This window comes from Phlebotomus papatasi, chromosome 5 (assembly GCF_024763615.1).
Source record: "Phlebotomus papatasi isolate M1 chromosome 5, Ppap_2.1, whole genome shotgun sequence".
Taxonomy (NCBI): Eukaryota; Metazoa; Arthropoda; class Insecta; order Diptera; family Psychodidae; genus Phlebotomus; species Phlebotomus papatasi.
The window spans coordinates 1,661,242-1,681,316 of NC_077226.1; the positions used below are offsets into that span (position 1 = coordinate 1,661,242).

A 20,075-nucleotide genomic window follows, 5' to 3' on the forward strand; every position below is an offset into this window, starting at 1 on the left:
AAGAAAATTGACATGGAAAATTTTGAAGGTGCATTTTGAGCAATTTTCCCCAAAATACCTCTTACGCTGTCTGAGAATATTTGGTACAGAATCTCCTTGGCTTTCCGAAAAGCCCTCAATCATTAAAATCGGTTGTGAAATGGATTTATGCCGAATTATTTTCCCAAATGTCTCAAACATTCGAAGGATCGTGACTTGCCTAAAAAGAAGGAACCTTACCAAAGTTCAATGGACTTTTTGAGGCATTTCTGCCAAAAGACTCTGCAATAGTCTCTTTAATGGACTTCCAGGGAATTTTCTCAGCTTTCCGGATTAGTCAAAAGTTTAAAAATCAGATTGAAATTGGATTTTTAGTGAATTTTTCAGTGAAATATTGCAGAAGAGGTCTTGGGAAAATTTTGAGTGAATTTTGGGCAAATTCCTCGTAGGAAAAGCTTACCTTATTATTGATGATCCTTTTAGAGAATATTTTCGGCTTTTCAAATCCATCAAAATCATCAAAATCGGACTAAAATTGGATTTTTCATGAATTTTTGAGTAAAACCTTGCGGCAAAACAGAGTCTCAATGAAGAAGGTTCAAAGGAAAACTCTGAAGGTGCTTCTTGGTCAATTTCCACAAAGAAAAGCTCTTTTCCTGTTGCATAATATTTACAGCGAATTATTTTAGCTTTCGAAATCCGTTGAGAACATCAGAATCGGATCAAAAATGGATTTTTGGCGATTTTTGAGGCAAAAACCCTTGAGAAAAATCTTTATTACAGCTGCTAACAAGATAAAAGCTAGTGATAAGCCTGGATCAGCTTATTGTAGGTTAGATTCTTAATGTGAGCTAATTCGGAATGTATGCAAATTGGCTTTAGAAATGAAGTTGGGGCACACCATTCAGTTATCACAAAAATTATCAAGGATTTAGATGGAGTGACAGAAAAGTGATATAGGGGAGACCGGGGAGATTTGGTACACTTTTTCATGTTTTGACTTTGAGACACTATTCCGAAAAAAAACACGATATTAGTGTATTATAATTTTATGTGGTCTAGGGGAAGTGCTCATAATTTTGGACAGTCTGCTTATAAGCATCGAAGTTCCAAGTTTGAAGTGCGATATTTTCAATACTAATTGACATTTCTTGTTACTCTCTTTTCAGAAGGGTTGTTTAGAAACTTAGCAAGCTATTTATCGTCTTATTTTTATTAAAATTAGTTTTAATACGTTTAAAAATGAATTGATATGTAGAGGTGACCTTGGCTCTTATTTTGGACAACTTGTTTATTAATTTGGCCAACTTGGCTGTAAATTTGGACAGCTAATCCGCCTCAATAGGATGCCCATTGTTCTTCATTTGATGAACCAATCTTACCAAGTCCTCTTCCTGTTCATGTAAGGGAAACGTGGAATGTCACAGAAGCCCGGAAACTTTCCATATCATTCATTAAAGTGAGTTGACTTCGATACTCCAAGTACGTGCAGATTCGCTCATTCCCTGACCTTTCCGGGAGCCTTTCAAGGCATTTCTCGCTACATCTCTTTCGTAGAGATGATGGTCCTTTGTTTCTCCAGGCATTTGTCCAACCTAGTCATCACAAAAGCTAAAACTTCACGAAATTTCGTGAGAAAAACACCTGTCCAAAATAAGAATCATCACCTCACTGGTGAATGTCTTAAAAATTTTCCCATTTTTCACACGAAAAATCTAATTCACAAGGCAAATCTCACTTCAGGTCAAATGTACAAATCATCAGTAACGTGAATCAACACAATATTCAATGAATATTCAATAATATCACTCAAAAACAGCGAACAAACTTTGTTAGTACTTCACCAAAACTAAATAAGACTGAAGTAAGCCACGAAGTTCTGTCATATTTCTCTTTAGCAATTGCTTACACTGAATTTTCAACAAAGCAATTTCAACTCAAATCATATTCAAAATTTAACGTATTTAGTGTCAAAATCTTCCGAAAAGAACAAATATTTAGATAGAATTCATTATTAATCAAATATTGGAATAAAAATCCATCATTTTAATCAATTTATTTTTAGTGTCCAATTTTATCCTCAAAGTGTCCAAATTTAGAAACTGTCCAAAATTATGAGCATTTCCCCTAAATTATAAAGAAAAATCTATTAAAAATCGGTTTTGGTGAATGAAATGAACTTTTCTTAATCTTAAAGTGCCAAAGCAATTAAGGTTGAGGAAAAGCTGCTGAAAAGAAAAGTGAATGGTTTTGCGTGTGAATGGCGTGTGAGGATTGACATGGTGGAAATTGGGAAAAGTGTATTGGGGTGGAAAATGATCAAATTAATCTATGGATGAATTGAAAAATTGCATCAAAATCAATTGATGCCGTGTGTCGACCTTTTTTTTTCTTCCCTGAAAATCCCCCTTTCCCTTTCAAAATTTGATCACAAAAGCCATTTCCAATTGTGCGGTTTTTCTCTGCACTGCACATAGAGACCCTTTTCTAAGGAAAAATTTCAACGAGAGAAAAACCCCTCTCTCTGTCTCTTTCTTTCGCTGTGGATATTTTTCCTGAAACTGAAATCGAAACTATTGTTAAGGCCAGCCACTTTTGCGTTTGAGGGGGTGCCAACCCCCGGGAAAAGTCGTCAGAAACACTCGAGAACAATGAAGAATTATAATTGATCCGATTGATATCTAATGAGGGAATTGGATTAAACCATAGGAAAATGGCTCAAGTGACTATTTCCCTTTGGTTTTACTCCAATCGTTTCGCATTCAGACAAAACTAATTGATCCATTTCTCCTCTCTCTGTTGGATTTCCTCAATCTTTGGATCAAAAGGAAAACAAAAAAATAGGAGGAAAACTACCGCCTGTCTATTTCCCAACACTTACTAATCCATATTCAACTCCATTTGGATTATTTTGTAGGAAAATCATCTTATTAAAAATCATTTTTCCCTCAATTCCATTTTGGTAAAAATTGCTCTTCACAGAAAAACCGCCACAACACCGTCATTTTCTCACCGATTTTCCCACTCTTGCCAGATCTGGAAAGCTGGGAAAATTCCCTGAAAACCTCTTGAACAAACCAATTGACCTATCCTTGGTGGAAATGCCCGGAAAACTCACTAAAAACTTTGTCAAAAATTCAGAAGATCATTTTTAAGAAATTTTCCATTGGGAAACATCATCAGTTCTTCAATTTTCCACCGATTTTCCCATTCTTGGCAGATATGGAAAGCTGGGAAAATTCCCTAAAAGACATTTGAAGGAACCAAGTGACCTTTCCTTGGTGGAAATGCCCGGAAAACTCACTAAAAACTTTGTCAAAAATTCGGAAGATCATTTTTAAGCAATTTTCTTGTGGGAAACATCGTCAGTCCTTCAATTTTCCACTGATTTTCACGTTCTTTCCAGATCTGGAAAGTTGGAAAAATTCCCTCAAAATCCTTATAAAAAATCAAGTGACCTTTCCTTGGTGGAAATGCCCGGAAAACTCACTAAAGACTTTGTCAAAAATTCGGAAGATCATTTTTAAGAAATTTTCCATTGGGAAACATCGTCAGTCCTTCAATTTTTCACCGATTTTCCCATTCTTGGCAAATCTGGAAAGCTGGGAAAATTTCATGAAAACCTCTTGAAGAAATAAAGTGACCTTTCCTTGGTGGAAATGTCCGGAAAAGTCCATCAAAACTTTGTCAAAAATTCGGAAGATCATTTTTAAGAAATTTTCTTGTGGGAAACATCGTCAGTCCTTCAATTTTCCACCGATTTTCCCACTCTTGCCAGATCTGGAAAGCTGGGAAAATTTCATGAAAACCTCTTGAAGAAATAAAGTGACCTTTCCTTGGTGGAAATGCCCGGAAAACTCACTAAAAACTTTGTCAAAAATTCAGAAGATCATTTTTAAGCAATTTTCTTGTGGGAAACATCGTCAGTCCTTCAATTTTCCACCGATTTTCCCACTCTTGCCAGATCTGGAAAGCAGGGAAAATTCCCTGAAAACCTCTTGAAGAAATAAAGTGACCTTTCCTTGGTGGAAATGCCCGGAAAACTCACTAAAAACTTTGTCAAAAATTCAGAAGATCATTTTGAAGCAATTTTCTAGTGGGAAACATCGTCAGTCCTTCAGTTTTCCACCGATTTTCCCATTCTTGGCAGATCTGGAAAGCTGGGAAAATTCCCTGAAAACCTCTTGAAGAAATAAAGTGACCTTTCCTTGGTGGAAATGCCCGGAAAACTCACTAAAAACTTTGTCAAAAATTCAGAAGATCATTTTTAAGCAATTTTCTTGTGGGAAACATCGTCAGTCCTTCAATTTTCCACCGATTTTCCCATTCTTGGCAGATCTGGAAAGCTGGGAAAATTCCCTGAAAACCTCTTGAACAAACCAAGTGACCTTTCCTTGGTGGAAATCCCGGAAAAGTCAATCAAAACTTTGTCAAAAATTCAGAAGATCATTTTTAAGCAATTTTCTTGTGGGAAACATCGTCAGTCCTTCAATTTTCCACCGATTTTCCCATTCTTGGCAGATCTGGAAAGCTGGGAAAATTCCCTGAAAACCTCTTGAACAAACCAATTGACCTTCCCTTGGTGGAAATGCCCGGAAAACTCACTAAAAACTTTGTCAAAAATTCAGAAGATCATTTTGAAGCAATTTTCTTGTGGGAAACATCGTCAGTCCTTCAATTTTCCACCGATTTTCCCACTCTTGCCAGATCTGGAAAGCTGGGAAAATTCCCTGAAAACCTCTTGAACAAACCAAGTGACCTTTCCTTGGTGGAAATCCCGGAAAAGTCAATCAAAACTTTGTCAAAAATTCAGAAGATCATTTTTAAGCAATTTTCTTGTGGGAAATATCGTCAGTCCTTCAATTTTCCACCGATTTTCCCATTCTTGGCAGATATGGAAAGCTGGGAAAATTCCCTAAAAGACATTTCAAGGAACCAAGTGACCTTTCCTTGATGGAAATGCCCGGAAAAGCCAATCAAAACTTAGTTAAAGAGAAAAAATTTTCTAGAATGCCTTTTTCTGTTCAAAAATTCACAAAAAATCCATTTTTAAACCGTTTTTGATGACTGTAGTTTCACTGGAAAGCTAAGAAAATTCCTAAAAATTCCCTTAAATATTTCTCCAAAGCTTTTCATAGTGAAAATGCCCGGAAAAGTCAATCAAAACGCTATGAAGATTGTTCAGTAGAACTTTCAAAAACGGTTTTCCTTTCAAAAATTCACCAAAAATCCATTTTAAAACCGTTTTTGATGATTATTAGTCCCTTGGAAAGCGAAGAAAATTCCTGAAAATCCCCTTGAACATTTCTAAGCACCTTGTTGTCGTGGAAATGCCCCAGAAAAGTCAATTGAAAGGAAAAGTACTGAAAAGCCTTTGGATTTAGTTTGAGTTTCAATTTTGATTTTAAGCATTTTATTGATCGATTTTTGGTGATTTAGATTAACTGTGAAGCTGAGAAAATTCTCTTAATGGAAAATGGTTGTTTTCATGCTTGGAAAAACTTCGTGGAAAATCAGAGAAATTGAGGAACTTTCAAAAGTTTAACTTTTGCAAACTTCTCAGTTAAATCGAATTTTCATGGGATTTTCCAGCCTTTAATGGATAATTTGGAAAATTGAGAAAATTCTGCAGAAGATATTGGAAAAATCGAAAATGTTTTTCTTGGTGGAAATCTCTCAAAAACAGTGTCAAAGTTGAGGATATTCTTTTGAATTTGAAGAAACACTTTAGGAATATTTTCCAGGGAAAAATCAGTTTGAATCCAATTTTCACAAGATTTTCCGTCTTTTCTCATCTTCCGGCATTTGATGGATAATTTGGAAAATTGAGAAAATTCTCCAGAAGATATTGGGACATTGATATCTGAAAATCATTGTGGAAAATATTCCGGGAAAAACTGACAAAAATTTGAATTTAAATTTAAGTTAACCCATTAGAGTTGAAATTGACTGGGTATAGTTAACCCATTTTTGTTTTGTTATAGAGCACATAATGAGCCATCACGGGCACGCGACTTCAGTGTCCCAGAGTGCCCTTTTCGGCTGCTCTACGGCCGGTCATTCGGGCATTAATCAACTGGGCGGAGTCTATGTCAATGGGCGCCCTCTGCCCGACAGTACACGTCAGAAGATTGTCGAATTGGCCCATTCGGGTGCCCGACCCTGCGACATCTCGCGGATTCTTCAGGTGAGCAATGGATGCGTTAGTAAGATTCTGGGCCGCTACTACGAGACAGGGAGCATCAAACCGAGGGCTATTGGGGGCTCTAAGCCCCGTGTGGCTACGACACCGGTGGTGCAGAAGATAGCCGACTACAAACGAGAGTGCCCGAGTATCTTCGCATGGGAAATCAGGGATCGGCTGTTGTCGGAAGCCGTGTGCAATAGTGACAACATACCCAGTGTAAGTAAACAATTCACTTATTAAATTTAAAGTTTAAACTAAAACAAAGGTAAAACTATGGGCAGGGGCATGACGTTGTTCCTTTGCTTCCCATATGTTTCTAGCGAGCCGAAAAAACTTTTGAGTTTATTATCTGTTTTCTGTCATTGTAGAATGAATTAGCAAAAATACAAATACAAAATAAAAGCTTACTTAATATTGAAAACGCAACCGAAAACCCCAAATTGGCAACCTACGTAGTTTTGGAGATATCTCGTGAAATGTGTACGAAAACAGGGAAAAATTTACACTAAAACCGGTCGCATTTTTCAGAGCTTATGTCACCCCCCCTGACTATGGAAGACCGGAGAGGTTTGGGACAGGGGTAATGTAAGACGAGGCCATTTTTTCATTAATTATTGAAATAAATGGGATTTAATCACTCCTCCACTGAGAGAAATCCGAAAAAGTTAAAATAACATTCCGGGAATGTTAATTTTACCCTGAAGTATTGATCCGAAATCTGTGTAAATATTACCCTTTTTAGGTGTATTGAGGGTTAAAGTTACCCTTCTTTCATGTTGATTTTACCCTTAAAAAGGTGTAAAATTAACATTAAAAAATGTTGATATATTTTTACACCTAAAAAGGGTTAAACTTATAACGAAAAAAAGTAAATCGCAACCTCTTTTTTTCTCAGTGAGGCAACATTTTTACCCGTCAAATAATTTCGTCAGATATCTTTTAGATTTCTGCAGAGAATATCTACAGCTCTGCCGAAAATCTGCCAAAGAAATCTGTAGATATTCCTACGAATTTTATTTAGACAAGGGACAAAATTCATCAGAAAGTTTCTGCAAATTCTCTGATGAATTCTCTGCATACTGTGACGAATTTCTGTAGATATTTTGCCGATTTTTTGTAGATTTTCTCTACATTCCAAACTTTCCAGACAGACTTTTCTGAAAAGATGGAACAGTTTTCATTGAATTTGATTACAAAATTTAATAGAGTGATTCTCAGTGATGTCACAGTGTTTATATAAAAAAAAAAGAATTCTGCGACGTCATGTTACGCAGTAATAATAGGCCATCGCTCTATAGTCGAAAATTTATCGACCGTTTATGTCAAAACACTGACTTTAAGTTAGGTTATGTTTTTTTAGTAGGTGAAATGCAATGTTGTCATAATTATTTTAATATTTTTGGCAAACTTTATTGAGTAATTGTGATAATTGTGACCGATAATGAAGAGAGCGAGGACAAGTACCACAATCGCAAAGAAAGTGGAAGCCATCGAACAATTTCAATACTAAAAATCGTTGATAATTTTAAAAAATTACATGGACTATAGTGCGACCCAAGTGTCAAATCTGGAACCAAATATAGGCTAGCGAGACTCTACTGTAATGGCGAAGACTTTACAAATTTCTTCTATATAACAGCATAAAAAAGGTCGATATTCTGGTGAATGGGGAATTTTTACATCCGAGATATAGCAATTTTTTATTTTAGATATAATCACGTCATTATGTACGGTAAAATGTATCAATTACAACTAGACAAAAGGGACAGATAATCCTAACCGGGCTTATCGACTGTGGCGTCCCTGGTGTTGGTCCCACGAAGTTCAAGTGTTCTAGAAACTTGTAGCATTTGGTGAGATCTTTCGTTTAAGCCCTCACTCGTCAAAATCGGTCAAATAGAACCGGAAATATGATTTTTTGAATTTCGTGAACTTTGAAGTAGCGAAACACATTTTGGCCAAGTTTGAGCGCGATCGGACGACATGAAATTTTGTTAGGATTATAGTAGGTGAGATTATTAGGAATCTCACCTAATATATTGAGACTAGTCCCGTTCCTTTGGTCCTTGTGGTAAGGGAAAAAACATACCCCATCCTTGGGTATTGCAATCACTCAGCAATACTCAATATTCTATTCAAATAGTTCAGTCTTTTAACGGATCCTATCAACATTCTGAGAAGAAAGATGAAGGTTTTCTGCCTCTTTTAGTCTAAAGGACTTGTTTTGATGATAGTTCCCTCACAGGATGTATCGGGATTCACTGTAAATTTTGATGAGAAAGTCCCTACACCATTAACATGTGCCTGAAGTGACCTTTAATGAACATTGAACAGTGAATGCTGTGTATCCATGTTCATCCTTGAACATTTTTTTTTTGCAAATTATATTGTTCAGGGAAGATAACCATGAATTCAATAATTTTTTTATGATCTAACTTACAAATCACGCAAAAACATGAAAATTTTGAGAAAAATTACAATTTCTAGAGAAGATTCTGCCATTCTTCTTATAGTAAACCTGCATTTATTTGTCGCCGTTCCAAAAATAAAGGAACAAATTGTACAAAATTTGAAAAAGTAACTTATGTGAGCATTACTGTAAGCCAGTTCTGTAAAAATACCCGGTTTTAGAAGTATTTCCAGACGTACAGAATTTAATATCCATAGAGAAACCGTACCTGTTGTTTGATTTTTGTTAAAAAGCATATGGAGAAGGACCTGTAATTTCGGAATAATATTCATTGAACAGATGTAGGGGAAATGCTCATAATTTTGGACAGTTTCTAAATTTGGACACTTTGATGGTAAAATTGGACACTAAAAATAAATTGATTAAAATGATGGATTTTTATTCCAATATTTGATGAAAAATCAATTCTATCTAAATATTTGTTCTTTTTGGAAGATTTTGACACTAAATACGTTAAATTTTGAATATGATTTGAGTTGAAATTGCTTTGTTGAAAATTCAGTGTGAGCAATTGCTTACGAGAAATATGACAGAACTTCGTGGCTTACTTCAGTCTTATTTAGTTTTGGTGAAGTACTAACAAAGTTTGTTCGCTCTTTTTGAGTGATATTATTGAATATTCATTGAATATTGTATTGATTCACGTTACTGATGATTTGTACATTTGACCTGAAGTGAGATTTGCCTTGTGAATTAGATTTTTCGTGTGAAAAATGGGAAATTTTTTAAGACATTCACCAGTGAGGTGATGATTCTTATTTTGGACAGGTGTTTTTCTCTCGAAATTTCGTGAAGTTTTAGCTTTTGTGATGACTAGGTTGGACAAATGCCTGGAGAAACAAAGGAGCATCATCTCTACGAAAGAGATGTAGCGAGAAATGCCTTGAAAGGCTCCCGGAAAGGTCAAGGAATGAGCGAATCTGCACGTACTTGGAGTATCGAAGTCAACTCACTTTAATGAATGATATGGAAAGTTTCCGGGCTTCTGTGACATTCCACGTTTCCCTTACATGAACAGGAAGTGGACTTGGTAAAATTGGTTCATCAAATGAAGAACAATGGGCATCCTATTGAGGCGGATTAGCTGTCCAAATTTACAGCCAAGTTGTCCAAAATAAGAGCCAAGGTCACCTCTACATATCAATTCATTTTTAAACGTATTAAAACTAATTTTAATAAAAATAAGACGATAAATAGCTTGCTAATTTTCTAAACAACCCTTCTGAAAAGAGAGTAACAAGAAATGTCAATTAGTATTGAAAATATCGCACTTCAAACTTGGGATATCGATGCTTATATGCAGACTGTCCAAAATTATAAGCACTTCCCCTAGATAGAATATAGAATAGTTTAAATTAAAAAAAGAAAAATTCTTTTTTCAATTTTTCAATGAAATGTATGGAAATGTATTGTGTTTGAGGTTATGTGCGTGTCTGAGGTAAAAGTTTGTGACTTTGAGTGCATGAGGCGTTGATTTTGGCCAACTTTTGGGTCTAAATTGTCAAAAAGGGGTGCGAAATGCACCAACAATTCACCAAAAGAAAAAAAAAGGGGTGCGCTTACAACAAAAGGGCGTTGAATTCTATCTATTTTTTTTATTTTTTATTTTTTTCCTTCCTTCAGCAAATACTTTGAATTTTTTTTTTATTCGGGATAACTAAAAGAGAGATGAGACTTTTTATTTTTTATTTTTTGGTATTATTTAGTGTGTGTTGATTGGGGTGTTGATGAAGGGCAAGAAGGGCGCTTTGTGGAAAATTAGACCGGGAAAAATTTCACAAGGCATCCCTCTTCCACATCGATGACTCCATTATTTTGGTCGCTCCGTTAATGTTGAACTTCTCCTATTCTTGTGGGGATTTTTCATTGTAAATTTTGCTATTATATATATACATACATATCTCTATACAACTATGTGTATTAACCCAAAAAGTTGAGAGGAGAGGTTTACTACTTTTTTTTTTCATTTGGTACAGTATTTGCCCAAATGCTTCTTCTCATTCTTTTTTTTTTTGGTTGGTTGGTATTTTGGCGGCGCATCTTTTTGTGGCTTCCAGAGACGATATAAGCATTGAAGAAAGAAAATAATAAAAAAAAAAATAGGGGGCTCAGGAGCATAAGGAGTGCCGCTCTCCTACATTATCTCTGGCTCGGAGTTATGTTGAGAAAGCCTTCGAGAGGGCAAGGAGATTTACTCAATTCGAGATAGGGATTAGAATTAATTTCTCTTTCGGCATCCTTTTTTTTTCGGAGGTTTTACTCTGTTGCAGGGTTAAATCCCTCTTCCATTGGAATTTGCCACATAAAGGATAAAACTCTCATTCATCTTTCGTATGCACTCGAAAAACTGTATTAAAATCAACTATACTTTTTAAAAACAAAAGAACAGAACTTTTATTTCGGCATTTCAACTAATTTTCTGCTTAAAATGAATTAATATATTTAGTACATTTGGTAATACAGTGGGACCTCGATAGAGTCAAACCCCGATAGAGTTAACTTTTCTTTTAATTATTGAACACATCCAGGGCGGAGCATTCCCATAAATTTTCCTTTGGTGGAAATGCCCGGAAAATTTCATCAAAACTTACTAAAAAGAATCTGAAGAACTTTCAAGAATGCCTTTTATTGTTCAAAAATTCATCAGAAATCCAATTTTAATCCTTCTTGAACGATTGTTGATTCTTTTGAAAGCTGAGACAATTCCCTGAAAAACTTTTTAATATTTCACTTGATCATTCCTTGGCGCAAATGCCCGGAAAAGTCAATTAAAACTTTGTCAAAAATTCAGAAGATCATTTTTAGGAGTTTCTCTTCCACAAAACATCGTCATTCCTTCAATTTTCCACCGATTTTCCCACTCTTGCCAGATCTGGAAAGCTGGGAAAATTCCCTGAAAATCTTCCTAAGAAATAAAGTGACCTTTCCTTGGTGGAAATGCTCGGAAAAGTCAATCAAAACTTTGTGCAAAAATTCAGAAGATCATTTTCAAGAAATTTTCTTCTGCAAAACGTCGTCAGTCCTTCAATTTTCCACCGATTTTCCCATTCTTGCCAGATCTGGAAAGCTGGGAAAATTCCCTGAAAACCTCTTGAAGAAATAAAGTGACCTTTCCTTGGTGGAAATGTCCGGAAAAGTCCATCAAAACTTTGTCAAAAATTCAGAAGATCATTTTTAAGAAATTTTCTTCTGCAAAACGTCGTCAGTCCTTTAATTTTCCAGCGATTTTCCCATTCTTGCCTGTTCTGGAAAGTTGGAAAAATTCCCTGAAAACCTTCTCAAGTAATCAACTGACCTTCCTTTGGTGGAAATGCCCGGAAAACTCACTAAAAACTTTGTCAAAAATTCAGAAGATCATTTTTAAGCAATTTTCTTGTGGGAAGCATCGTCAGTCCTTCAATTTTCCACCGATTTTCCCATTTTTCCTAGATCTTAAAAGCTAGGAAAATTGTCTGAAAATCTTTTCAACAAACCTAGTGACCTTTCCTTGGTAGAAATTCCCGGAAAAGTCAATCAAAACTCACTTAAAGAATCTGAAGCAAATTTCAAGAATGCCTTTTTCTGTTCAAAAACTCACTAAAAATCCATTTTACGTCCGTTTTTGATGATTGTAGATCCATGAGAAAGTTGAGAAAATTCCTGAAAATTGCCTTGAACATTTTACTAAACCTTTTCATGGTGGAAATGCCCGGAAAAGTCAATCAAAATGCATTGAAGATTGTTTCAGAACAACTTTCAAAAACGGTTTCTCTGTTCAAAAATTCACCAGAAATCGAATTTAAATCCTATTTTGGACGATTGTTGGATCTTTGGAAAGCTGGAAAAATTCACTGAAAATCTTTCTAACACAGCACTTGATCATCCTTTGGCGGAAAGGCCCGGAAAATCCAATCAAAACTCATTTAAAGAATCTGAAGAACTTTCAATAATGCTTGTTTTTATTCAAAAATTCACCAAAGATTCATTTTAATACCGTTTTTGATTATTGTAGGTCCACTAGAAAGCTGAGAGATTGCTTTAAAATTCCCTTGAACATTCAACCAAAGCTTTCCATGGTGGAAATCCACGGAAAAATCAATCAAAACGCTTTTAAGATTGTTTCAGTAGAACTTTCAAAAACGGCTTTCTGTTCAAAAATCCATTTTATATCCGTTTTTGATGATTGTAAGTCTGTTTGGAAATTCGTAAAACTCTGGAAAATCCACTTAAACTTTCCGCAGTTTTTTCAAAAGGACGGTTTTTTTTTCGAAAACCGTTCTTTGTTCAAAAATTCGCCAAAAATCTATTTTTGGACCGTTTTTGATGATTTTTGGTTTGTGAGAAAGCTGAGGAAATGCCCTGAAAACCTTTCTAACACCTCAAATTACTTTTTCTTTGAGAAAATTCCCGGAAAAGTCGATTGAAATCCAGTGGATATTTTGAAGAACGTTCAAAAACCGCTCCTTGTTGAAAACTTCGCCAAAAATCTATTTTTGGACCGTTTTTGATGATTTTTGGTTTGTGAGAAAGCTGAGGAAATTCCCTAAAAACCTTTCTAATACCTCAATTGATCTTTCCTTGGTAGGAATGCAGGGAAAAGTTAATTAAAGTCCTTTGGAAATCCTGAAGGAAATTCAAAAACCGTTACTTGTTCAAAAATTCGCCAAAAATCGAATTTTGAACCGATTTTGAAGATTTTTAAGTGGGAAGGCTGCCGAAAGCCTCTGGATATTCTAAAAAAAATTACCTGGGTAGTTTTCCTTTCGTGGAAATGCCTGGAAAATCTCTCAGAAGAAGTCATTTAGAAGGTTTTGCAAAGTTTCGCGGATAAAATCGTCAAAAAATCGTTTATTGACCGTTTTTGATGATTGTAGGTTCATTGGAAAGCTTGAAAAATCCTCTGAAAATTCATCCTACAATCTTCAGTGGCTTTCCTTGGGGTGAAAATAGGCGGAAAAGTCTATTGAATGGTTTCGATTGGGTTTTAACCGTTTTTGATGATTCCTTTTGTTGTGCTGAAAATTGTGCAAAAAGGACTTGGGCAATATTGTAGAATGAAGCACCCCGGAAAAATCATCCCTTTCTGCTGTTGTTAATCGGTGAAGCGAGTATTTTGTGGGGTGGAAGTGGTTTGGACACGCTCAGTGAGCGCCTAAATATTGAATTAAGTCAACGAAGAACGAAGGGAGAGAGGTTTGGTTTTTCATTAAAAGTAAACCCAGTTTGAAAAATTTTCTCTCTACTTTTCCGTTTTTTTTTTTTTTTTTTGTAATGAAAAATCAACGTTTCGGTGGCCAAATAGAGATTTAACACTTGAACAAATTGGACCAAAAAGAAAAAAATGAAGTGTGAGGGGTGAAAATAGGAAAATCGATTTTTCTTTTAGATTTTCCTGATGATGCTGCCGAAGAAGAAGAAGAAAAGGGCTCAATTGTTGACTAAAGATAATTCTTTTGCGGATGGGAACAGAGAAAAAAAAGAGAAAATATTGCAGGGTGAAAAAAATATAGCAAATAAATCATTTTTCTTGTAGCCTCCCCCACCGACCCCCCCCCTTTCCCACTTCAACGGTGGAAATTTCTATGGAAAATCCAGTAGGAGGATAGCAACAACGAAAAAAAAAATGATGAATTTCAAGCCCGAAAAACAGATACGCACCCTCGTTTCTCCCTCTTTTCCTCTAGGCACCCCCCCAAACAACAAAACCATCCCCAACGGCTTTTCCTCATCCATTTTCTCACATTTTCACCAACGGATTTTGCGCATACGCACCCCAAAATATCCATCCCGGCATAATCACCCCCTGCCGGCGCCCAATTGGCCAGAACAGCTCACGGAGGATGAACCCAACCCTAACAAGGAGACCCTTTCCACATCAATTTTCCAGCACCTTTTCCACCAAACCACCCCCATTTTCCACCCCACACTCCCAAGATACACACATACAAACACACACAGAGAAAAAAAGCACCACCCGGCGGCTTTTTCACCCGGAAAATCGCCTCTTTTGCTGCATTTCCTTGGAAAACTTTTAAAAAAATTTTTCACAATTTTCTCTGATGATAATCAATGTAAAACAGACTCAAAATCGACCAACAAAAGCGGACTTTTCCGGACATTTCCAAGAGGGAAAGCTACTTGAAGGATTCATCATCTCGAAAAAGAAAAAACATCTGAAAATTACTTAGATTTTTCCCAACATAGGGGAAAGTGACCATGCTTGATACTGTAAAATGATGTCCGAGTTTTGGATTTTTTTCTGACTACCACATAAATCGCAGCGTTTTTTCCACTATGACAAAAAAATGTTTTACTTATAAGGTTCATAATCCCACCTGAAGTAATTCCTGGAAATCCTTCTAATTTCCTCAGAAGGAAAATGAAAATACAGTGGCGATTTTTATGAAGGTTGGACCAGATGCCTACCTGTATAGAGATTTTCCCTACCTATATAAGCCCATTTTCCGCTGTAAATATTACACCGGACACAAAAAGTGACTCATTAATATTTAGACAGAACTCTAATCTACCTGATTAATTTGTTTGCACATGGGATAAGATAATAAAGAATCACTTTTAAGCAATTTTTCTAGGACGTATTTTCACAACAAAAATGAAACCATTTTTCTAAAATATGAACACGAAAGTTGGGTTATGTCAATTGACATAAACAAAAATTAAATATCTGGTGAATAATATCGCATAAAAAATCTATTATCCAATGTTTATTTAATTAATTGATAAGTTAATAAGTGAGTGAAGGAACGTGAAGAGGAAGACCACCTAAGTTCCACTGTTGCTCTGTGAAGCCTGATATCCTCTAAAAATTTCTTTGGAGGCACGCACAACTCCCTGAAGATATCCAATCTACACAGTAGCAGAATTAGGGATTAGGCTCAGGATTAAAGCTTTATCGGATGAACAGGACCATCAGTACAGATTTTGAGAAACAGCAGTTTTCATTGAGTAAGATGTGATATCGCTCTCCACTTCCGGAAACCATTGAACTCAAAGTCCACTGCTGACTTTCCGGAAGATCAGGATTCCAAAGGCTGCAGAAGTGTCCTGTCCCTAGTTCTCGTTCTGTTTTGGGAAATTTACTGAAGATTAGTCTGCATTGACTGTCTCATCCAAACTGTTGCGTTTTTCGCTTCTCACTTTGTTTTTAACCATCTTCTGCGTAAATAAATAGAATATATTTTATATTGTATTTATCGCTAAAATGAATAAAATAATTAACTCACCTTACTTTGAACTGAATCACAAAATGTTTCACAATCTTCATGAACTTACTTCTTTTGAAAAAAAAAAAAAACAAAATATGAAAGTGAGGTTATGTTAAAGATACACAAAAATCAGTTATAAGCTATAGGAGCTTATGGGAGATGTGATTCTGTCATTGCATTCTGTCAATACTCAACTGCGGCATAACTGAGTCAGATTATTTTTGGTTTATTGACTTTAAGTTTTTTTCTTTCTAGATTCTAGTATTCGATCAAATCGCATGATTGCAATAGGTGTGAGGACGAAAGAATCTGACATAATGATAGTGAATTATCAAGCATGGCTCTTTCTTATTTTAAAGCATGGACACAGGCAGGATTTATTAATTTTCCACCACCTACACAACAAGGCTTTCTTAGGAAAAAGATTTTTCCAGAAATATTAACCATGGTCAACCCTCAATGACCTGTAATTGAAATTTCTTTTGATAAATAATATTAACTATGAAAAATCGTATGAAATATTATCCATAGAAATTACAGATTTGGGTCTATTTTCGATTTTTGCCTCCTGGAACTAGGAAAAAAGAGCTACGCTCCTAATTTTTTCAGGAAATGTGAGGCTCACCCAAGAAGCAAAATAGCTGCCTTATAGAACCAAGTGTTAAACAAGTCTTTTAGTGCACTTTTAAAAGACTTAAAGTTCGAATTATCTGTTGAAATTCCTATAGAAGCTCTTAAGATCCTTAAGAGTGCGCCACTTTACTTATAGTAATCTCAGTGATGGAACCAAGAGCATTATAAGCAAATAAAAAGATTTTTGGTTCTATAGATTCTTACTTAAGGAATCCTACAAGACTATATTAAGAAAAAATTGCTTCTTGGGCAGGACCAGCTATTAAAATATATTGCCATGAGTCACAATTATTGATTAACATAGGAAAAAATTAGTTATTATCAATCTTGGACCTTATCAAGCATGGTCACTTTCCCCTATTCACTACACGGAAAATCCTATCTTGTAGATCATCCAAAAGATGTCTATACACTTCAGGCAACAATCAGGCTTCTATGGCATCGATCGGGCTCAAATTTTGGTATGTTATTACTGGGCCTTAGGCCCTTCGATCGGTATCAAACATAAGGTCCCCCGACCCCTCTGACCCTAGCTATAAGGGTCCAAAAAAAACAATTCTCAAAATGGCCATAACTCTGGTTCTAATTGTCAGAATTTAAAAAGTGAGGGCTTTTTGGAAAGCTCTTGTTCCTGATAGGAACATGGATTTTCTTCAATATATGAGAAATTGTATGTAAAACTCCACGAGAAAAAATGATAAAGTTTAACCCATTCAGTCAATGTACCAGAAATACTTCAGATAGAATATTCATATTTTGGAATTAGTTTCATACAGATTAGTAGATGAATTTTTTGAAAAGAAAAATTTTTTATCTCATATGGGGGCGCGGGGAGCCTCTGTCAAACACACGTCTTACCGGTCACTGAATTTAAATTCTGTGCATTAATTCATTACAAACTCTATTGACTTAAATGGAGTAATTATCCGAGAAAACAAATTGGTAACTAGAATTCAAATCAAGAAAGAAGAAAGATGCCAATTTTAACAAATTCGACGGGATGTCAAATTTTCCGTCCGCCATTTTGAGCAAAAATTTTGCACAACCTTCCGCGAAGCAAGAAAATAATAACAAAATGTATTTTTATTTCTGTAAGACTATTTTTCTCAAGTAATTGAAGAACTAACGTTACTAAAAATCCATTCCCGATAGCAATTCGGATAAAAATTGCCCAGAAATAAATAATCAAAAATCACTCAATTTGCGTATGATGTATAATACCATGGTAAGGAATGGGTTAAACTTAGATTTTTGCACTATATTTGATATCCAAAATTAGAAATTATCCGTCTCATCAAGCAGATAGACAATCCAAATATGCTTTAAGATAGTTTCATCCTTTAAGGATCATTAGTTTACTCAATAATCATGCCAATCCTTGAGCGTAACATTCAGATACAGAATTTCTCATTAAATACTAAATTGCATATTTTAGCTGCTCGAACTCAAAGAGAGAGCAGTTATATAATCGACTTTTTTTTTGAACTTTGCACTGTTCTGGAGCTTAGACGGTAAGAGATATCGACTTCAGGTCTTCGGTGACCCCTCCTCAAATGACATTATCTCGTGTCCAACCTCTTTACTTTCCCCCCTCCCCTTTTATACGTTCCCTATCCCTCAAAAATAGGTCAAAAATGAGGTTTTTCCAATTTTGCAAAAAATTGGCCCAAGCTTTTTCAATGATTTTCGGATATGTTTTAGAGCTAGTACTGGCGAACATTTCGTCCAAGTATATCTATGACCGGAAAATTCGCCATTTTGAATTATTGAAGGTCAAAGGTCAACCACTTTGGAGGATCCGTTTTTCAACCGATTTGGTTAAATTTGGATTTTTTGGAATCGTATTGAAATTCTGAATCCTGCTGCATCGGTTTTCATCGGTAATGAACCGGTTAAGTACCGATTTTTGAATAATTTTACATCACATATTATTAACATTCTCAAAAAACAAAGTTTTTCCAATTTTGCAAAAAATTGGCCCAAGCTTTTTCAATGATTTTCGGATATGTTTTAGAGCTAGTACTGGCGAACATTTCGTCCAAGTATATCTATGACCGGAAAATTCGCCATTTTGAATTATTGAAGGTCAAAGGTCAACCACTTTGGAGGATCCGTTTTTCAACCGATTTGGTTAAATTTGGATTTTTTGGAATCGTATTGAAATTCTGAATCCTGCTGCATCGGTTTTCATCGGTAATGAACCGGTTAAGTACCGATTTTTGAATAATTTTACATCACATATTATTAACATTCTCAAAAAACAAAGTTTTTCCAATTTTGCAAAAAATTGGCCCAAGCTTTTTCAATGATTTTCGGATATGTCTTAGAGCTAGTACTGGCGAACATTTCGTCCAAGTATATCTATGACCGGAAAATTCGCCATTTTGAATTATTGAAGGTCAAAGGTCAACTACTTTGGAGGATCCGTTTTTCAACCGATTTGGTTAAATTTGGATTTTTTGGAAAGATATTGAAATTCTGAATCCGACTGCATCGGTTTTCATCGGTAATGAACCGGTTAAGTACCGATTATTTGATTTTGAAATGTTTTTGTGATTTATGAATCAATTTGATCTCTAGTAGATCAGTGATTCCAAAAGATTATGCAAAAACCTAATTCACAGTGAGCTCTGTCTTGTGAGTTCGAGCATTCCGCAAAGCTGGGACGCTTTGCCACTCTCTTTAGCTCAATTCAATGGGGAAAACTAGGCCGAGGGCCTGAGACTTGGCCAAGTGCTTGGAGGAAAAAAATATCGTGTAAAATATCACGACTGAGCATAAATCACGGTTAAGGTGCTGAGATGTCCTGATGCGCTTTAAGAACAAACACTTCGATTTTCTCTAAGTTGCTTTATTTCTTCACTGCTCGACTTCCAGTACAATAATGACACTTTTACAATAATTGCACAGACTAAAAGAATATTTCACACTTGAGGGTAAAGCTCGGGCTTTGGACATTGTCCAGCCTAAATCTAGAGCGTTAACAGTCAGCAATTAAAATATTAACCCTCTACTTGCACATTGCAGTGCAATCGTGCAAGTTGTGCTTGTTGAAATAAATAATCTCCCATGACATGTTATGATCTTCAAATGACCTTGTCAGATAACTTTTGCAAAGATCGATTAGGGCTTTTATGCAAGGAAAAATAGTCTCTATTTTTGTTCATTATTGCTTATTTATTAAAGGTTTTCAAATGTAACTACTAAACGTTATTTTTTCAAAATGAAAAAGAAAACCTATTAATATATTTGATATATTCTTACACTTGATTAAATTGCCTTGCAGTTCCTTTAAAAGTTTGTGACAAGGCATGTTAAATAAACATTATCACTCAATAGTCAATTATAAAGTCTTATAAAATGAAGCATTATCGACCACGAAGATAAGGATCGTCATCCCAAAAAACCATTTTTTTTTTTTAAATTGTTCTTTGCGTTTTACTAATTGCTTTTTTAGGGATAGTTTTTTTTATCATAAATATCCGTAGTTTATCATTCATATATGCAAAATCATTTTTCTACACTATCAAATTATGAACTAATTATCAAATTATTGAACTTCCATCTGAAAGTGCTCATCGAGACGAAACCAAAAAGGTAA

The 20,075-nt window shown here is 35.3% G+C and overlaps 1 protein-coding gene across 1 annotated transcript in view; it reads left to right on the forward strand.

Moving 5' to 3' along the window:
- LOC129808766 (paired box protein Pax-6-like) overlaps positions 1 to 20,075 on the forward strand; it is an 83,941-nt gene that overhangs the window by 34,218 nt on the left and 29,648 nt on the right. Inside the window, exon 3 of the mRNA XM_055858605.1 lies at positions 5,964 to 6,382. Within this exon, the coding sequence (XP_055714580.1) occupies positions 5,964 to 6,382 (419 nt within the window). The remainder of the gene's footprint in view (positions 1 to 5,963; positions 6,383 to 20,075) is intronic.